This window comes from Psammomys obesus, unplaced genomic scaffold (genome assembly GCF_907164565.1).
Source record: "Psammomys obesus unplaced genomic scaffold, mPsaObe1.curated_primary_1811, whole genome shotgun sequence".
Classification (NCBI taxonomy): domain Eukaryota; kingdom Metazoa; phylum Chordata; class Mammalia; order Rodentia; family Muridae; genus Psammomys; species Psammomys obesus.
Window position 1 is genome coordinate 13,017,831 of NW_026591872.1, and position 15,287 is coordinate 13,033,117.

At 39.7% G+C, this 15,287-nt stretch overlaps 1 protein-coding gene across 2 annotated transcripts in view; it reads right to left on the reverse strand.

Annotated features, from left to right (window-relative positions):
• The window catches only part of Aifm1 (apoptosis inducing factor mitochondria associated 1), a 38,611-nt gene that overhangs the window by 10,028 nt on the left and 13,296 nt on the right, over positions 1 to 15,287 (reverse strand). For both annotated transcript variants that reach the window (XM_055612180.1, XM_055612178.1), the window contains exons 3-9: positions 13,228 to 13,327; positions 11,928 to 12,052; positions 11,675 to 11,805; positions 9,734 to 9,824; positions 3,099 to 3,183; positions 2,423 to 2,499; positions 1,486 to 1,594 (exon numbers count right to left, since the gene is read on the reverse strand). In XM_055612180.1, coding sequence (XP_055468155.1) covers positions 1,486 to 1,594; positions 2,423 to 2,499; positions 3,099 to 3,183; positions 9,734 to 9,824; positions 11,675 to 11,805; positions 11,928 to 12,052; positions 13,228 to 13,327 — 718 coding nt within the window. The remainder of the gene's footprint in view (positions 1 to 1,485; positions 1,595 to 2,422; positions 2,500 to 3,098; positions 3,184 to 9,733; positions 9,825 to 11,674; positions 11,806 to 11,927; positions 12,053 to 13,227; positions 13,328 to 15,287) is intronic.

Below are 15,287 nucleotides of genomic sequence, written 5' to 3' on the forward strand. Positions count from 1 at the left end.
GAGGCTTACATTAGTGCTTTTCAAGCTCTGAATAGGAAGCACCCTCCCAAAAAAAAGATATCCTTTGTTTAGCATGTGCACCAAAGCATATGCATTCACATAATCACACCCCCACCAAACAAACAAATAAATATAATTTAAGACAAAAACACAGTGGCCATGAAACATTCAAACCAGAACCCACAGACTTGTTTAGCTGGGAAACATCATATTTCTGAAGGAAGCATTTGGTTTTATTACAATTGCAACAATTCAGTTCTCTAGTTTTCATGGCCCTTTTCACCTTACTAACCCATTTCTTTAAATATTTGACTTCTAAAGAATCTTGGAAGGGAAGGTACAAGAAAGGAAAAAAAAATCCCTGCTGTTAAATTATTTAGGTCACAAATTTCTGGTCACTGAGGGACTGTCCTTACTGTATTTGTTTTTTTGTCAACTTGACGAAAGCAGGAGTTAACTGGGAAGAAGAACATCAATTGAGAAAACGCCTTCATCAAATTGTGGGTAAGGCATTTTTTAAATTAATGATTGATGTGAGTGGGACCGGCACACTGTGGATTGTACCAACTTTGGAGAGGTGGTCCTGAGTTCTGTAAGAAAGCAGGCAGAACAAGCCATGAGGAGCAAGCAAGTAAGCAGCACCCCTCCATGGCCTCTGTATCAGCTCTTGCCTCTAGGTTCCTGCCCTGATGGAGTTCCTGCTTGACTTCCCTCAGTGATAAACTGATGTGGAAGTGTAAGCCAAGTGAATCCTTTCCTCCCCAAGTCGGTTTAGTCCTGATCTTAGGATCTTAGAACTTAGCTTGTTTCTTTCTTTTTTTTTTTTTTGATTAGTTTTTTTAAATAAACAATTTAATTCTGTTTTAAGATTTATTTATTATTTATACAGCAGTCTGTCTGCATGTACACCTGTGTACCAGAAGAGGGCAGCAGATCTCCCTAGATGGTTATGAGCCACCGTGTGGTTGCTGGGAATTGAACTCAGGACCTTTGGGGGAACAGCCAGTGTTCTTAACCTCTGAGCCATCTCTCTAGCCCTTTTTTGGTTCTTTGAGACAGGGTTTCTCTATGTAGCCTTAGCCACATTGGCCTCAAACTCACAAGAGATCCCCCTGCCTCTACTTCCTAAATGCTGGGATTAAAAAGGTGTGTGTCACCACCTCCCGGCTAGTACTTAGCTTTTTATTCTATTAACTTCTTTTTTGTGGGGGAGTGAGGTGGGAGGTAGTTTTACTTTGCAGCCCCAGGCTAGCCTTAAACTCATTATGCATGCCACTCTAAAATCTAACTCAAAATCTTCCTGCTTCTGTCTCCTGAGTGCTGGAATTATAAGCATGTGCCAACATGCCTGGACTCTTTCTATAAACACTGATCAAACTCCTTGAACTCCTCCTGGAAAATATGTTTCTAGAATTTCTGACAGTTCACCAAGATGTGTGAAATATGAGTAGAGAAAGAAAACCGAGGACAGTTCTCAGTACTCACACTTTCTGCCAAGAGCACAGGCCAGTTCACTCCCAAGGAAACCTCCACCAATAATTGTAATTGACTTGACTTCCCGGGAGATCTTCTCCAAGGCTCTAAAATCTCCAATCTACAGGAATATACCAGTTTAGCCCACTGATTTCCCAAAGAGGCACAAGATAATAAACCAAGAAAATATTTTCCTCTAAATCTTCGGTAACAGACATTTGCACAAAACACCTTGTGCAAAGTGGCTCAATTATAGCCTCTATATTATTAATGTGAATATATTTTTACATTTTAACATTCATTCTAACAACAGTGGTTATCAACTGATATATCAGTTTTTTCTCCCCAGTTCAAGGTGAATATGTGGCAGTATTGAGAGACATTATGGCTGTCAGGACAAGATGTTCCTGGCCTCTAGTGGAGAAGTCAGTGATGCTGACAACATCCTACAAAGCAAAAGACAGCCTCCAACACAAAGAACTATTCAGCACAAAAATCAATGATTTAAAAAACAGAATAAACTTCATCCACTATCCCTAATTGTGGCTAGAAAATATCAGCAAGGTAGAATGTGAAGAAGCAATCTCTTTTCCTTTGTCCTTGTAAACTCAATCTTTTGCACCAAAGTCTTCACAAAGCACTTGTAATGAAAATGCCAAGAGACCACAAGGAGTTCTGGTGGATTAAATACATCGAGAGAAAACAACTGTAGAAGGGCAGTCAGAACTATAGAAAGCAATAAAAACCAACATAGCTTTCTGCTAGCATCATAGAACCCTTGAGTGAAGTATTGGAGGCGCAGGGAGAAGTGAGTTGCTCAAAACTAGATAACAAGTCTGGAGAAGAGCTATAAATGGAACTTGGATCTCCCAATTGGAAGGAGTACTTGGGGGCCACAAAAATGTGTTACCTCTTCAAAACAGCACAAAGAAAACATGGAAGTAATTACTTTTCTGAAAAGTGTTGTTCTACTCTTCACCTCTGCTCCAGCCCTATCGATGGCAGACAGACTTCTTGGAGTGCCTCCTGGAAATAAAAGGAAAGTCCTTTAGCCCAACAAGCAGGATCTAGACCAAATAACCCTTAGAGGTAGGAGCTCTCTCTACTTTGACTGTGGCTAAGTATGTTTGGTGTCACAATAGTGGTGGTGGTGGTAATAGTGGCTGTGGCTGCTGCCGCTGCTAAGACTACCATGGAGTGACTAGCAGATAAGATGGCTTGCTTTATAGCAGGCTTCTTGTCAATTTCCTTTAAGAAGTAGATCTGAGTCTCATTTTAGGGAACCTTGCTTCAATGATTAGTCATGCCAGAAAGATTTACTTCCTTTTTCCATGATGTGTGTTTGTCTCTCTCTGTCAGTTTGTCTCTCTCTGTCAGACAGGCTCAGATCAGGCTCGCCTGAAACTCACTTAGGTGATAGCCACTTCTTCTTCTAATAAATTTTATTATAACAATTGCAAATAAATCAAAAGATTACATACTTAAATTAACCAGACACCTACATCAGAGATTCTGGGTATCAGTTTTCCTAAGGATAAGTTGCAATCTTTTCAAGAGAAGGGTGGACTCTAAAGCTTGAATGAGCTACCACAGTAGAGAAGATAACCACCTCCAGAAATACTCACCCGTTGCAATCAAGCATTTTTCAAAGGTTATCTGAGAACCATCATTAAGTTTCACCATGTTGTCTCTTACATCCAGCTGTACTACCTGGTATAGTCACATGTACACACACAAAAGGTAGAGATGAGTAAGTTATGAAAAACTATCATGATACAATAGTCACCATTTTAAAGTGTACAATTTTTTAGTCTATTCACCACTAATTCTAGAACATTTCATGACCACAAAAAGCCTTTGAACCTATGATGTCACATTAATGGGAAGAATTAATTTTTTACCAAAAATTATCCTTAAGAAATTGTTTCTAAATACTTATTGGGACCACAGTTTTGGGGACCCAGTTTCTTCAAGCAACAAACATTAGCATCAGTTGGAAACTTCAGTTTGGGGAAACTTCCATTCTGATTTATAGAAATGGACAATGGAGAAAGTCTTTTCTGTCTTGCCATTTATAATCCTTATTTCTTTGCTAACAACTCTGCTACACTCCCAACATCTCTGTAGAATCTTTCTACGACTTCTAGTCTTCACTGAAACTCAGTTACCCCTATGTGATGTTGCACTCAGAGACAGTTCATTTGTCCATACCCCATATCAAAAGGCCAGGAAGAGGTAGGTGTTCGCCTCTTCCACAGTTCCTGAGTAGTTGTTGCTGATGTTTCTAGAGTCTTATGCCTTCATCCTCCTATCTACATTCCTTTAAACCACTGTTAGTAAACTACTTTCTGCTGTTACACCTTATCTCTAAGAAACTTGGAATTTGGCTCCTATTTCCCTCTGTGCCACATCCAGACACTTTTTATCTACTAAACTGTTACTTGCACTTCAAATATCTTACTATAATTTTCTCCCAGGCTCATTGTTTTTCATTTGTTTGTGATAGGGTCTCACTATGTAGCCTGGCTGTCTGCTCTAGAACTTCCTATGTAGACCAGGCTTGCCTCAAACTCAGAGATCCACCTGCTTCTGCCTCTTTAGCACTGGGATTAAAGCACAAACCACTATGCACATACATAGCTTAGCTTCACTGCCTTCTTAATTCCCATTCTTATTAACTCATTTTTTGTTCTGTTTGTTTGCTGCAGTATGGAGAATGTGCCTAGGGCTCTGTTTATGCTAGGCAAGCACCGTACTATGAAGCCACATCCTTTGGCCCAGCCACGCTGTCTTCTGTACTTTCTCTAATTTTCTGATTATTTGGTTGGAAGTTCTAATCCAAATAATTTGGGCCAATGGCAGATCATCCAAATGGCTCTCCTGTCAATACTCTTCTCTTTACTAGGGTTAAGAGCTTGAGCTTTGGCATCTGAAAGATTAGTTTCTAGTATCTGCTCCATTCCTTACTAGCTGTGAGAACATCCGATCAAGAAATACCTGTTAAACATCTATGATACAGCCGAGAGCGTGGTGACACATGTCTGTAATCCTAGCATTCAGGGATAAAAAGGCAGGCAGATTGCTTTGAGTTCGGGGCCAGCCTGGTCTAGAAAGTGAGTCCAGGACTGCCAAGGCTACAATAGAGAAACAGTGTCTCAAAACAAAACAAAACAAAACAAAAAACCCAAAACTATGATTTGCTTTAGGGGGCAGTTCTAAGTGCAGGAGACACACTGATGAGAAAGAAATATCTTCTCTGCCTTCAGAGTATAGTAGACAAAAACTTAACAAACACTAATAATAATAAGGAATGACAAATATGATAGACATAGGGCAGTGCAGGTGGCACTAGAAACATGGGGTAGGGACATGAGTCAGGGTGAGTTGGATAAAGCTTACTAGGGCAACAGCATAGATAAATAAGTAGCTTCTTTAGCCTCCTTTGATTTGTCCTTAGTCAGCAATCTCTTCAACATAACCTGACCACTCAACATCTAGATTGTTCTTTCAGATAAGCACCCCCCCCCCCATAACCAACTTAGATCCTGTCTTATTGTGAAAAAAAGTGAGGACATTAGATTCGTCTGTAACACAGCATGATTGCAGTGGTAGGAGACAAAGACAGGCAGACCCCAGAGGTTTGCTAGCCAATATAACTGAATTAGTGAGTTCCAAATTCAGTGAGAGACCCCATCTCAAAAAATAAGGTGGGTTATAAAGACACTCAGTGTCAGTACCTGGACTCCACATGTGCACACACATGAAATGTTACCTGCATATGACCATGCGTGTGCACACACATATGTATGCTTACAAACTGATCAGACCTTTGCTCACTTCCTTTTTTCCAGCTGTGAAATAAGGGGGCCTTTCTATTCTTGTGTGTCTAGTCATTCTTTTCTCCTTCAAAATCTTTACCTGACAACTGTCTGTTCATTCCTCTGTCCTCTCCTGAGATCTTAGAGCCTAGTTCATTATGTCCAGTAATATCAATCTTTGATTCTGCATCCTCTTCACACTTTAATCCAGTTGCCATCTCTGCTCATTTAAACTTTTAATTTATGATTTTAAAAACCAAAACACCCACATACAAACCATTCATTTCAATTTTTTTTTTACTTTTACTGCACTCATGATTAAACCCAGATTCTTGTGCAAGCCATGTAAGCTCTCTACCACTAAGCTACACCTCTAGCACTTAAGTTTTTTTGGAGATGGGGGTCACACTCTTGCCCAAATTGGTCTGCAACTGACTATACTGTATCCCAGTTTGGCTTCAAAATTGTGGCAGTATTCCTGACTCAGTTTCCAAAATAGTAGAAATAAAGTGTGACCTACCATGCCCAAATTTCACTTAAACTTCGATGTGTGTGTTGTGTATGTTTTTTCATGTCTATATAGGTACATGTGCTCATGTATGTAAAGGACAAAGGACAACCTTGGGTATTGTTCTTCAAGTACTGTCCCTACCCACCTTTTATGAGACAAGGTCTCATATAGGAGGTCTACAACTCACCAAAGAGGCTAGGGTGGCTGGCCAACAAGCCCTAGGGATCTGGATCCACCTGTCTCTCCCTTCCTGGCACTGGAATTACAAATGTGCTTCACCACACCTGGATTTGTTTTACATGGGTTCTGTGTATTAAATTCAGGTCCTCAAGCACTTTACTGACTGAGCTTCTTCTCTATCCCAATTAAATTTACTGAAGGAATAGTGTAGGGGCTAGGGAGATGGACCAGTGAATAAAGCACTTGGCATGCCAACATGAGGAACAGAGTTTAGAGCCCCAATATCCACATAAAAACTATGTCACTGTAGCCACCTACTTGTAATCCCAGTGCTGGCAAGGTGGAGACAGGATCTCCAAGTGAGCCAACGGGCAGATTGGTAGGACCAGTAAGTCCTATGTTCAACAAGAGATCCTAGCTCAGTAAATAGGGTAGAGAGAGGTTCCCTACATCAATCTATAGCCTCTACATGCATGTGCACACACAATGTGAACATGTATATCCACATGGGAAAAAAAGGGCATTTAACATTGAAATGTTCTTTCCTTACCAAGTTTCTTGGCAATAGTAAAACTGTGGGTCTTGTTCTGCTTCTTGCTCCTTTCCTAGATTTCCTTGTACTTCTCTGTAAGTTCTTTTCTGGTGTTTTTGTTGTTGTTTGAGACAGGGTCTTATTACATAGCCTTAGCTGGCCTGGAACTCTCCAGGCAAACCAGGCTGGTCTTAAACTTGCAGACATCTGCCTCCTAGGTGCTGCAATTAAAAGCATGCACCATCATGCCTGGTGTCCAAAACAGATTTTTATCTTTCCCTTTAAACCAGATCTTTCTCTTAAAATGTTTTTCTCAAGGCAGGGGTTACTCGTATCTACTTTGACACACAATCCAGAAATTTCTCTTCACTCTCTCCTTTAGCTACCATCCTTAAACAATCTTTAAGCTTTAGGGATGTTTGCCTCCTAAGCATTCCTCAAGCAAGTACTACACAACAAATAATCCATTATTAGGAACTTGGGCTCTGGTCAGAATTTTTGAGTTCCAACTCTGTAGTCAGATAAGCTAGGGTTCGTAATCTGTCTCTCATTTATTAGTTGCATAAGTTTAGGAAAGTTTTTTTTTAATTTCTTTATTAAAAATTCATCTATGAAATGGAATTTATACAACTTCATAAGATTACTATAAGGACAAAAGAACTGCTTGTTTTCCTCGTACTAACTGTGCTTTTCTGTACGGCTGGGCACTTGTTTATGCTGTTAGTTCTCCCTCACATGTCATTCTCCTGAATGTTCTCTGCTCTTATGTAGTCTACACGTCTTCATTCTTTAATATTTTATGCAGTAGAGTTAGGGAGATGTCTCAGCAGGTAAGAGCACTTGCTGCATGAACATGAGGATATGAGCTACAATCCTTGCATTCACGTTAAAAAAAAAAAAAGCCAGACATAGCAGCATGTCTATCTGTAAACCCAGTATACTGAGGTTAGGCAATGAAAGAAGAATAACTATAGCTTACTGGCTACCAGCCTAGCTTTCAGGTTCAGTAAGAGACCTTGTTCAAAAGGAATATATTAGGTAGAACACTACAGCGTGACACCTGACACCCTCCTTACACTACATCCACATATACCATACTCAGACCAAGCAATAAACAATTTTGCTCTTGCAAAGATCCTGGGTTCAGTTCCCAGAATCCATATGATGGCCCATAACCATTTGTAAGTCTAGTTCCAAGGGATCCAACATCCCTTTTCTGACTTTTGAGGGCATCAGGCACATACATGGTGCACAAACATATATACATGTGAACACTCATAGACATAAAAGAAAAACAAATAAATCTAAAAAGAATATTTTAATAAGATTTTAGGTCTGTAAGATTTCTTCTTCCTCCAGGAAGCTTTCCTTACATTAATTAGTACACTGCACACTCTTTCCCCTAGTAACTTCCAACATTTCTAAGCTATGATTATCTGTTTGTGCTCCTGTTTGGTTTTGTTTTCCCTTAGGGCTCCTGTGCTCCACATTGGGGACATTTAACATAATAATGCCTAACTATCAGCTTAGCCAAATTCTATGGCTCAAAAGCCAATCCTTCCATTTGTGCTCTTCATCCTCTTTATTTTCAGCCTTACTTCTTCAGAGAACACCATGCCCTCTATTGATACACTGCCATTAGTTTACAAATATAGTCTACTCTTTCTCATTAATAAAAATAAAGCACAACACCACAAACCCTCCTAAGACCCCACATGCATACTCCAATAACTGTTCTCCTTACTCAGGCAACCACCTTGATAAAGTTTGACAGTATTTCCATACTGTGCCATGACTGAAGTGTTGTATTATGCTCAAAAATTGGCCTAATCTCTTTTCATTAATCATTGCAGAGAAAGACAAAGCAAGTCTAGGACAGCCAAGGCTACACAAAGAAACCCTGTGTTGAAAAAAAAAAACAACAAAAACAAAAACAAAAGTAAGAAATTGCAGAGAAAGGTAAAACAAAACAATAGGAAAGAGGAAAAATGTAGAAGCATAAACAAAAGTGGTAATAGCTTTTAGGATTCTAGTATCTGACAATGGGACTTCCCTGGCAAACCTTAGCTGGCTTCATACTCTAGGCTTTGCTGTGGGCTTTCCCTAGGCAGACACACTAAAACATATGAATCTTAAAATGCTTTGGCTCTTTGATGAACTCTTTGATGGGAGAGGAAACATGGATTGTAATGGAAAAAGCACAGCACTATACTTGCTGGTTGGTAACTACATAGAGCCCAAAAAAGAAAGCAGCCTATGAGTATAAAAGTAACTTTTATTTGCCTGGTTCAATTGTTGTCTGGGAGGCTTATTGCCTCCTTCTAAGCTAGGCCTAGTCCTGGAAGCTTCTAGCCTCCACACAATCAAACCTAGGCCTATAATGTTTTCAGCCTGAAACTTACTGCTTAATAAACTTAATAAACTTTCTTGTTCTTTCTGAACTCTTGCTGGCTGGTTCAATGCAGCTATTCTGGCTCAAACGCCTCTCCCAGCTGACTTGTTCAATCTGGCTTTTTTCTCTGAATTGCTCTGCTTGGCCTCAAACCAACTCCAGTAATCTGCTCTAACTCCTGGCTCCTTCTCATTCTTTGACTCCTCTTTTCACCTGAGTTCTTTCTATCTCTCTGCAACCTGTCTCTCTATTACTGTCCCAGTAAGACTGCCTCCTCCCTCTCTCTCATTCTCTTTGTTGCTCCCTTAATTAGCTTTCCTCTCTGTTCTTGTGAGAGTTGGGCATATCCTATTCTTTTCTGCCACTCAATTAGACATCACTTTCTTTTTTCTTTCTTAATTTTTTCTTGAGACAGGGTTTCTCTGTGTAGCCTTGGCTTTCCTGGACTCACTTTCTAGACCAGGCTGGCCTTGAACTCACAGCAATCTGCCTGCCTCTGCCTCCCTGAGAGCTGGAATCACAGGTGTGCTCCACCTCACCCAGCTAGACATCACATTCAAACATATGTGCTTCCTTCTACAAACTAACTTTACCTTCATTGTTTGGGATTAAAGATATGTACCACCACACCTTGAACCTAAGCATTTCTTTACCTGAAACTTGATCTATACCAGGCTGGCCTTGAACTCAGATACCTTCTTGCCTCTTTCTCCTGGATTAAAGGCATATACCAGCCTGATCACAAAGATTTAGAAGGTCTTTGGATGTGATCTCTTGCCAGAGCAACCATGTACTGAATTTAAATTCCTCTATATATGAGAGCTCACCTTTTTACCAGTGAGAACAGCTACACCACCATTCTCAACATGAGGCAGGTCCTGAGCAGAGACATAGAAAGAAGGTGGCTGGAAATATATGCTGCATGGGAAAGAGAAGAATATCATAAGTATCTGGAACTGCAATTTTTGAGTTAGGACTACTTAAAAGAAGATATTATTGTATCTGGTAGCTAGAAAGGATGTATGCAATACAGGACAGCTCTTACTTCCAACAAGAATTATGTTGCCTCGGATATCAATTAGTGCTGTAGAAGACAGAAACTAAACTTCAGATATAGAACCATTTCAAAATAAGAACAAAGACATTTCAAGGAGTTGGTATTCACATAGCAATCCACATTAATTTTTCAGAATGGTGCTGCTGGTCAATGGAGCAATATCTTGCTCCTAGATGCTTCTGCCTGAAACATTAAGCTGGTGTGTTGGCATGTAGCTAGAGTCTCAACTACTCAGAAAAAAAAGAACCAGGAATATTGCTTGAACCCACCAGTTTGGCGCCAGCCAGGGCAACCAAGTGAGAACTCAAAGTGAAAAAAAAAAGAAAACAAAAAAAGAAAAACTAAATAAATAATTACAATACATTATACAGAGATAAATTAATTGAAAGTAAGTATTCTGCTTGAAAATGGAACATGATAGTAAAGATGAGGGAGGCAAGCACATTTTGGCATTTAATTTTTTTTTAAGATTTATTTTATGTGTGTGATATTTTGCCTACATCTAAGACTGTGCTTACAAAGATCAGAAAAATGTGTCCAATCCTCTAGAAATGGAGTTACAGATGGTTGCAAAACCAATGGCAGACTGCTGAAAACTGACCATGGGTCTTCTGCAAACGGAAAAAGTGCTCTAAAATTCTGAGCCATCTCTCTGGCCTAGGTTTGTAAAATGTAGTTCAAATCAAAGAATCATTAATGATAAAAACATTGGAACCCCCCAAACAGCACTGGAATTGAGAGACCTAAAGTCCTTCAGAAGAAAAAAAGCTCCTGGACCTATAGTTCACTTTTTTGCTTGCTTGTTTTTTACTTAGTCAGGCTAGTTTTGAACTCCTGATTGTCTTGCCTCATCCTCTCAAATGCTAGGGTTCAGGCATGCACCATCATGCCCAGCTAGCTCCAAGTGTCTTTTGTGCAAACTTTCTGATAATGAGGCTCTTCATTATAATCTTCCCAGTCTACCTCTACAATTGTGACTGCTGGTTAGCATGTCAAACAAAATGCCATTAATGACCTAGGGAGACAGCTCAGTTAAGTCCTGGCTATAGAGGCATAAGCATGAAGTTTTTGCCCCAGAACCCACATAAAAAAGCCAGGCATGGTGGCACACCTGTAATCCTAAGAGTGCAGAAGCAAGGACAGGAAAATCCTTGGGGCTCACTTGCTAGCCAGCATAGAGTATTTAGTTGAGTCCCAGACCAGTGAGAGACCCTATCTCAAAATAAATAAAAGGGTAGGTGGCAGCTGATGAATGATGCTAAAGGGTGACTTCTGGCTTACACACAGAGAGAGAGAGAGACATAGAGAAAGAGAGAAAGAGCAGGAGAGATCATGTATGCATGTGAACACATACACACCCCAAAATAAGTAAATGTGGCCAAAATCAGCTTCCCTTGCTTTTATGTGACATGCTGAGGTATTTACAGAGAAATGACAACACCGAATAAGCTAATCTCTAGCAGAGAAATTAAACCTTGAAATAGGAGCCCTAATACTTCACAGTCTAGCATTAAACTGCTGACTATTGGTAATTTGGAGAACAGAAGCTAGAATGCCCTTTGTAGTCTGTTGCCAGACCAAGAATGCACAATAGCAGACTCTCACATACAGCCTTCCTATTCATCATCCATGGTCAGTAACAAAATCATAGCCAGCTCCCCATGCTCAGCTGAAAATGCCAGTCAGGCCCATTTTAAATAAGTGAACACACCTTCTCTCTTTTCCATTCCACTGTCTGAATTGCAGTGTCTTTGTGACATTTGGATCATCTGAAAACCACAATTCTTTTGAAAGAGGAGGCCGCATGTAGGGCAGCTCAGGGTCTTCGGATACAATCAGGACCTTTAGACACATAAATGATACTTATCAGAGAGTAATTAAAGTGGCAAATGTCAAAGTATTCACTCTGGATAAGTGCTTGCACACTATACCCTCTACATCAAACAAAATAACATGCACCTTACCCTGGCCCCAGGATCTCGAGCCCGGATGGATCTGGCTGCAGCAAAAGCAGCAGTACCTCCACCAATCAGCAGGAAAGGGACATGACTTGGTACCCTGATTTGAGGAGCTGACTCTCCCTCTGTAGCTGCAAGCAACAGAAAAGACAGGGTAAGTCTTCTTAACGGCTTGGGATTACTCCTGGTCACTATTTCAAAAAGTTACCTTGCATTTGTTTCAATCCTTTACATAAAATAAGACTAGCACACTTACACTAATCTAAAACTTACTGAGATTAAGATATAACTTACTGGTAGGAAGTTTGCCTATCATGTCCAAGATTCGTGGGTTTGATAGCCAGAACAAAAACAACAAAAAGACAGAAGGGAGGAGGAAAAAACAAACAAACACAATCTTCATCACATTCTGGTGGGAAGGCAAAAAGCAAGTATTCCTTTCATTTTATCAGTGGGAAAAAATTTAAGGAGATGAATGAGCTGATCAATGTTTTTCATAGGGCCTACCTTAAATATTAGTATTTTCTGTATTCCCCCCCCGCCCTTTTTTAAGATAGGGTCTGATTCTGTAGCCCAGGCTGGCCTCAGCTTCCCATATGTTGGGATTACAGATTACAACACCACACCTGGCTAGTTATTTCTAAAATATATTAGAAAACATATATTTAAAGGCCTCTGCCATTATTATTATTTTTTTACTGACTACCAGGAAAATATGAAGTTCTGTTGCACCTTTTGTTAGCAATAAAGGGGGAACACTTAGGAGGACAACTGGGGATTATTATACAATGTTCATGAAGGAGGCATTAATGAGAAAAGTGATACAGACTGCCTACCTAAAGTTACAGGGCTTATTAAAAGATTAAATTTTTTCTTTTTGAAAATCCAAGTGAATCAAATGGGAGTAAAGGTTAGAGCTTTGTGCTACAGGAAAACAAACATATCTATAACAATGCAAAACTCCAGAGTCAAGGGGATGAATGTGGCTGAAAAGGTTTAGTCAGTCATTGGAAAAATGGCTTTCCTATCTTTTATAGTAGTTTTTCTCACCAAGCTTACCTTTTAAAAATCCTATATAAAGAAAGGCAGGCATCCACAATAATTATTTTTACTCTCAAGCCTAAAAGGCCAACCAAATACTTTAGCAAATTGCTCCTTTTGTGGGGTAAAACCATCCAGTCTTGAAGCTTAAAATCTCACACTGTTACATTTGAACAGGATAGTAGCAAATCATAGCACCTCAACCTTAATCACTTTTCCTTATTTAATATCAAATAATACAGATGAGACATAGGGGAATGCTTACCAGAGGCAATAGTCCTTCTCTGTTTCTCTTCTGCTGTCAGTCCTAAGCTCAACATTCTTTCATTATATCTTTTTTGGTCTTCTTTTATAGTCTTGTAGGCCTGTAGGCCCAAACATGGAGTTTAGTATTTCATACCATAAGTTAGTATTTCATAAGTTAGTATTTCAATTAAATGAAAAGATTTTGTCTACATTGAGGTTAGTTTCTCTATGCCAAAACTATTTAGGGTAAATTTTACTTTGCCAGTACTAGGGATGGAACCCAGAGCTTCATACATGCTAATCAAGCACTCTACCACTGAGCTGTATCCCCAGCCCAAATGTCTTTTCTCATGAAATAAAACTATTCAGCATGCACATATGGTGAGGAAAGAATACTTGAAGTAGATCAAAATCTACTTGAAGTAGATTTTCTGAGACTCTCAATAAGAAACTCTCTTGATATTGAACTCAGAAAGTAGAAGTAAAGACAAGGAAACAATTCTAGTAAGTATAGAAATGGCTTAAGTACAGAAAGAGGTTTTGGACTATGCTGGGTGTTAATTGTAAAATCAATCTACATGAGCCTAGGTAGAAACTGGGAAACACATCTTCCTGGTAGATGTTTCAGAGTTTTCCAGATATTGAGATATATGTTTAGATGTGTCCTATTAAAAATGTAACTCATCTTTTTTCAGTAACAGTTTTTACTTTTCCTAAACTAAGGGAGTAGGATTCTCACTTAGAAACACTACAAATAATTAAGAGTCAAATGCCATGTTCACTAAACAGCTGTTTTATTTCAAATATACTCTTTCCTCTACATTTTCAAATCGAGGAAGATATCGATATCTTAGTACAATGACTAGTTTCTGTTGTTTATCTTTATAAAAGTGGCTTGTAACTTATTTTAGTTTCTTTTTTATTAAACTTATTTTAGTTTCTTTTTTATTCAATTTTTTATTTTTATTTCATAATTTATTCATTATATATCCTGACTAAAGCCCTCTCCCTCAACTCCCAGTCCCATCCTCTTTCTCTCCCCCCACCCCCCGCATCCCCTTGTCTGCTGAAAGGGGGAGATCTCTTCCTCTGCCATCTGCCCACAGCTTATCAAGGCTCATCAGGACTGCCTGGATCCTCTTCCTCAGTGGCCTGGCAAGACTGCATTGCCAGGGGCAAGTGATCAAAAAGCAGGCAATAGAGTTGATGACAGAGGCAGCACCTGCTCCTCTTACTTGGAGACCCACATGGAGACTGAGCTGCCAATCAGCCACATCTGAGCAAGAGGTTCTAAGTCTTGCTTAGACTTCACGGTCCTTGGTTGGTGCATCCATCTCTGCAGGACCTCCTGGGCTCAGATTTTTTAGCTTTGTTGGTCTCCTTGTGGGGCTCCTGTCTCCTCCATGTCCTTCTATCCCCAAACCCCTCTTCTTCCATAAGACTCCCTGAGCTCTGCCCAAAGTTTGACATAAGTCTCAGCATCTGCTTCCATCCCTTGTTGGGTGGACTTTCAGCGGACCCTCTATAGTAGACTCCCATTCTGTTTCCTCTCTTCCACCATTTCTGGTGTCTATCCTTTTTGCTATTCTGAATGAGATTTAAGCATTCTCCCTAGGGTCCTCCTTAGCATTTAGCTTCTTTAGGTCTGTAGATTTTAATTGAGATGTTGGAGATGACCTATGGTTTTATGCATATCAAGCCACTGAGCTATATTTCCTAGTCCTAATTAATAACTTTCATAAAAGTTAACAGTTGTGGTACCATATTTAATCCCAGCTCATGGGTGGCAGAGGCATGCAGAATTTTGTGAGGTTGAGGTCACCCTGGTCTATATAATGAGTTCTAGGCCAGTGAGGCTATATAGTGATATCTTGATCTCAAAAAAAAAAATAATAATTAATTTTAAAATAGGGCCAGGTGGTGGTAGCACACACTTATAATCCCAACTTGGGAAGCAGAGGCAAGCAGATCTGAGTTTTGAGGGTAGCCTGGTCTACATAGCGAGTTCCAGGACAGCCAAGGCTATACAAACCCCTTTGCAAAACACCAATAGATAGACAGACAGACAGACAGGTAATG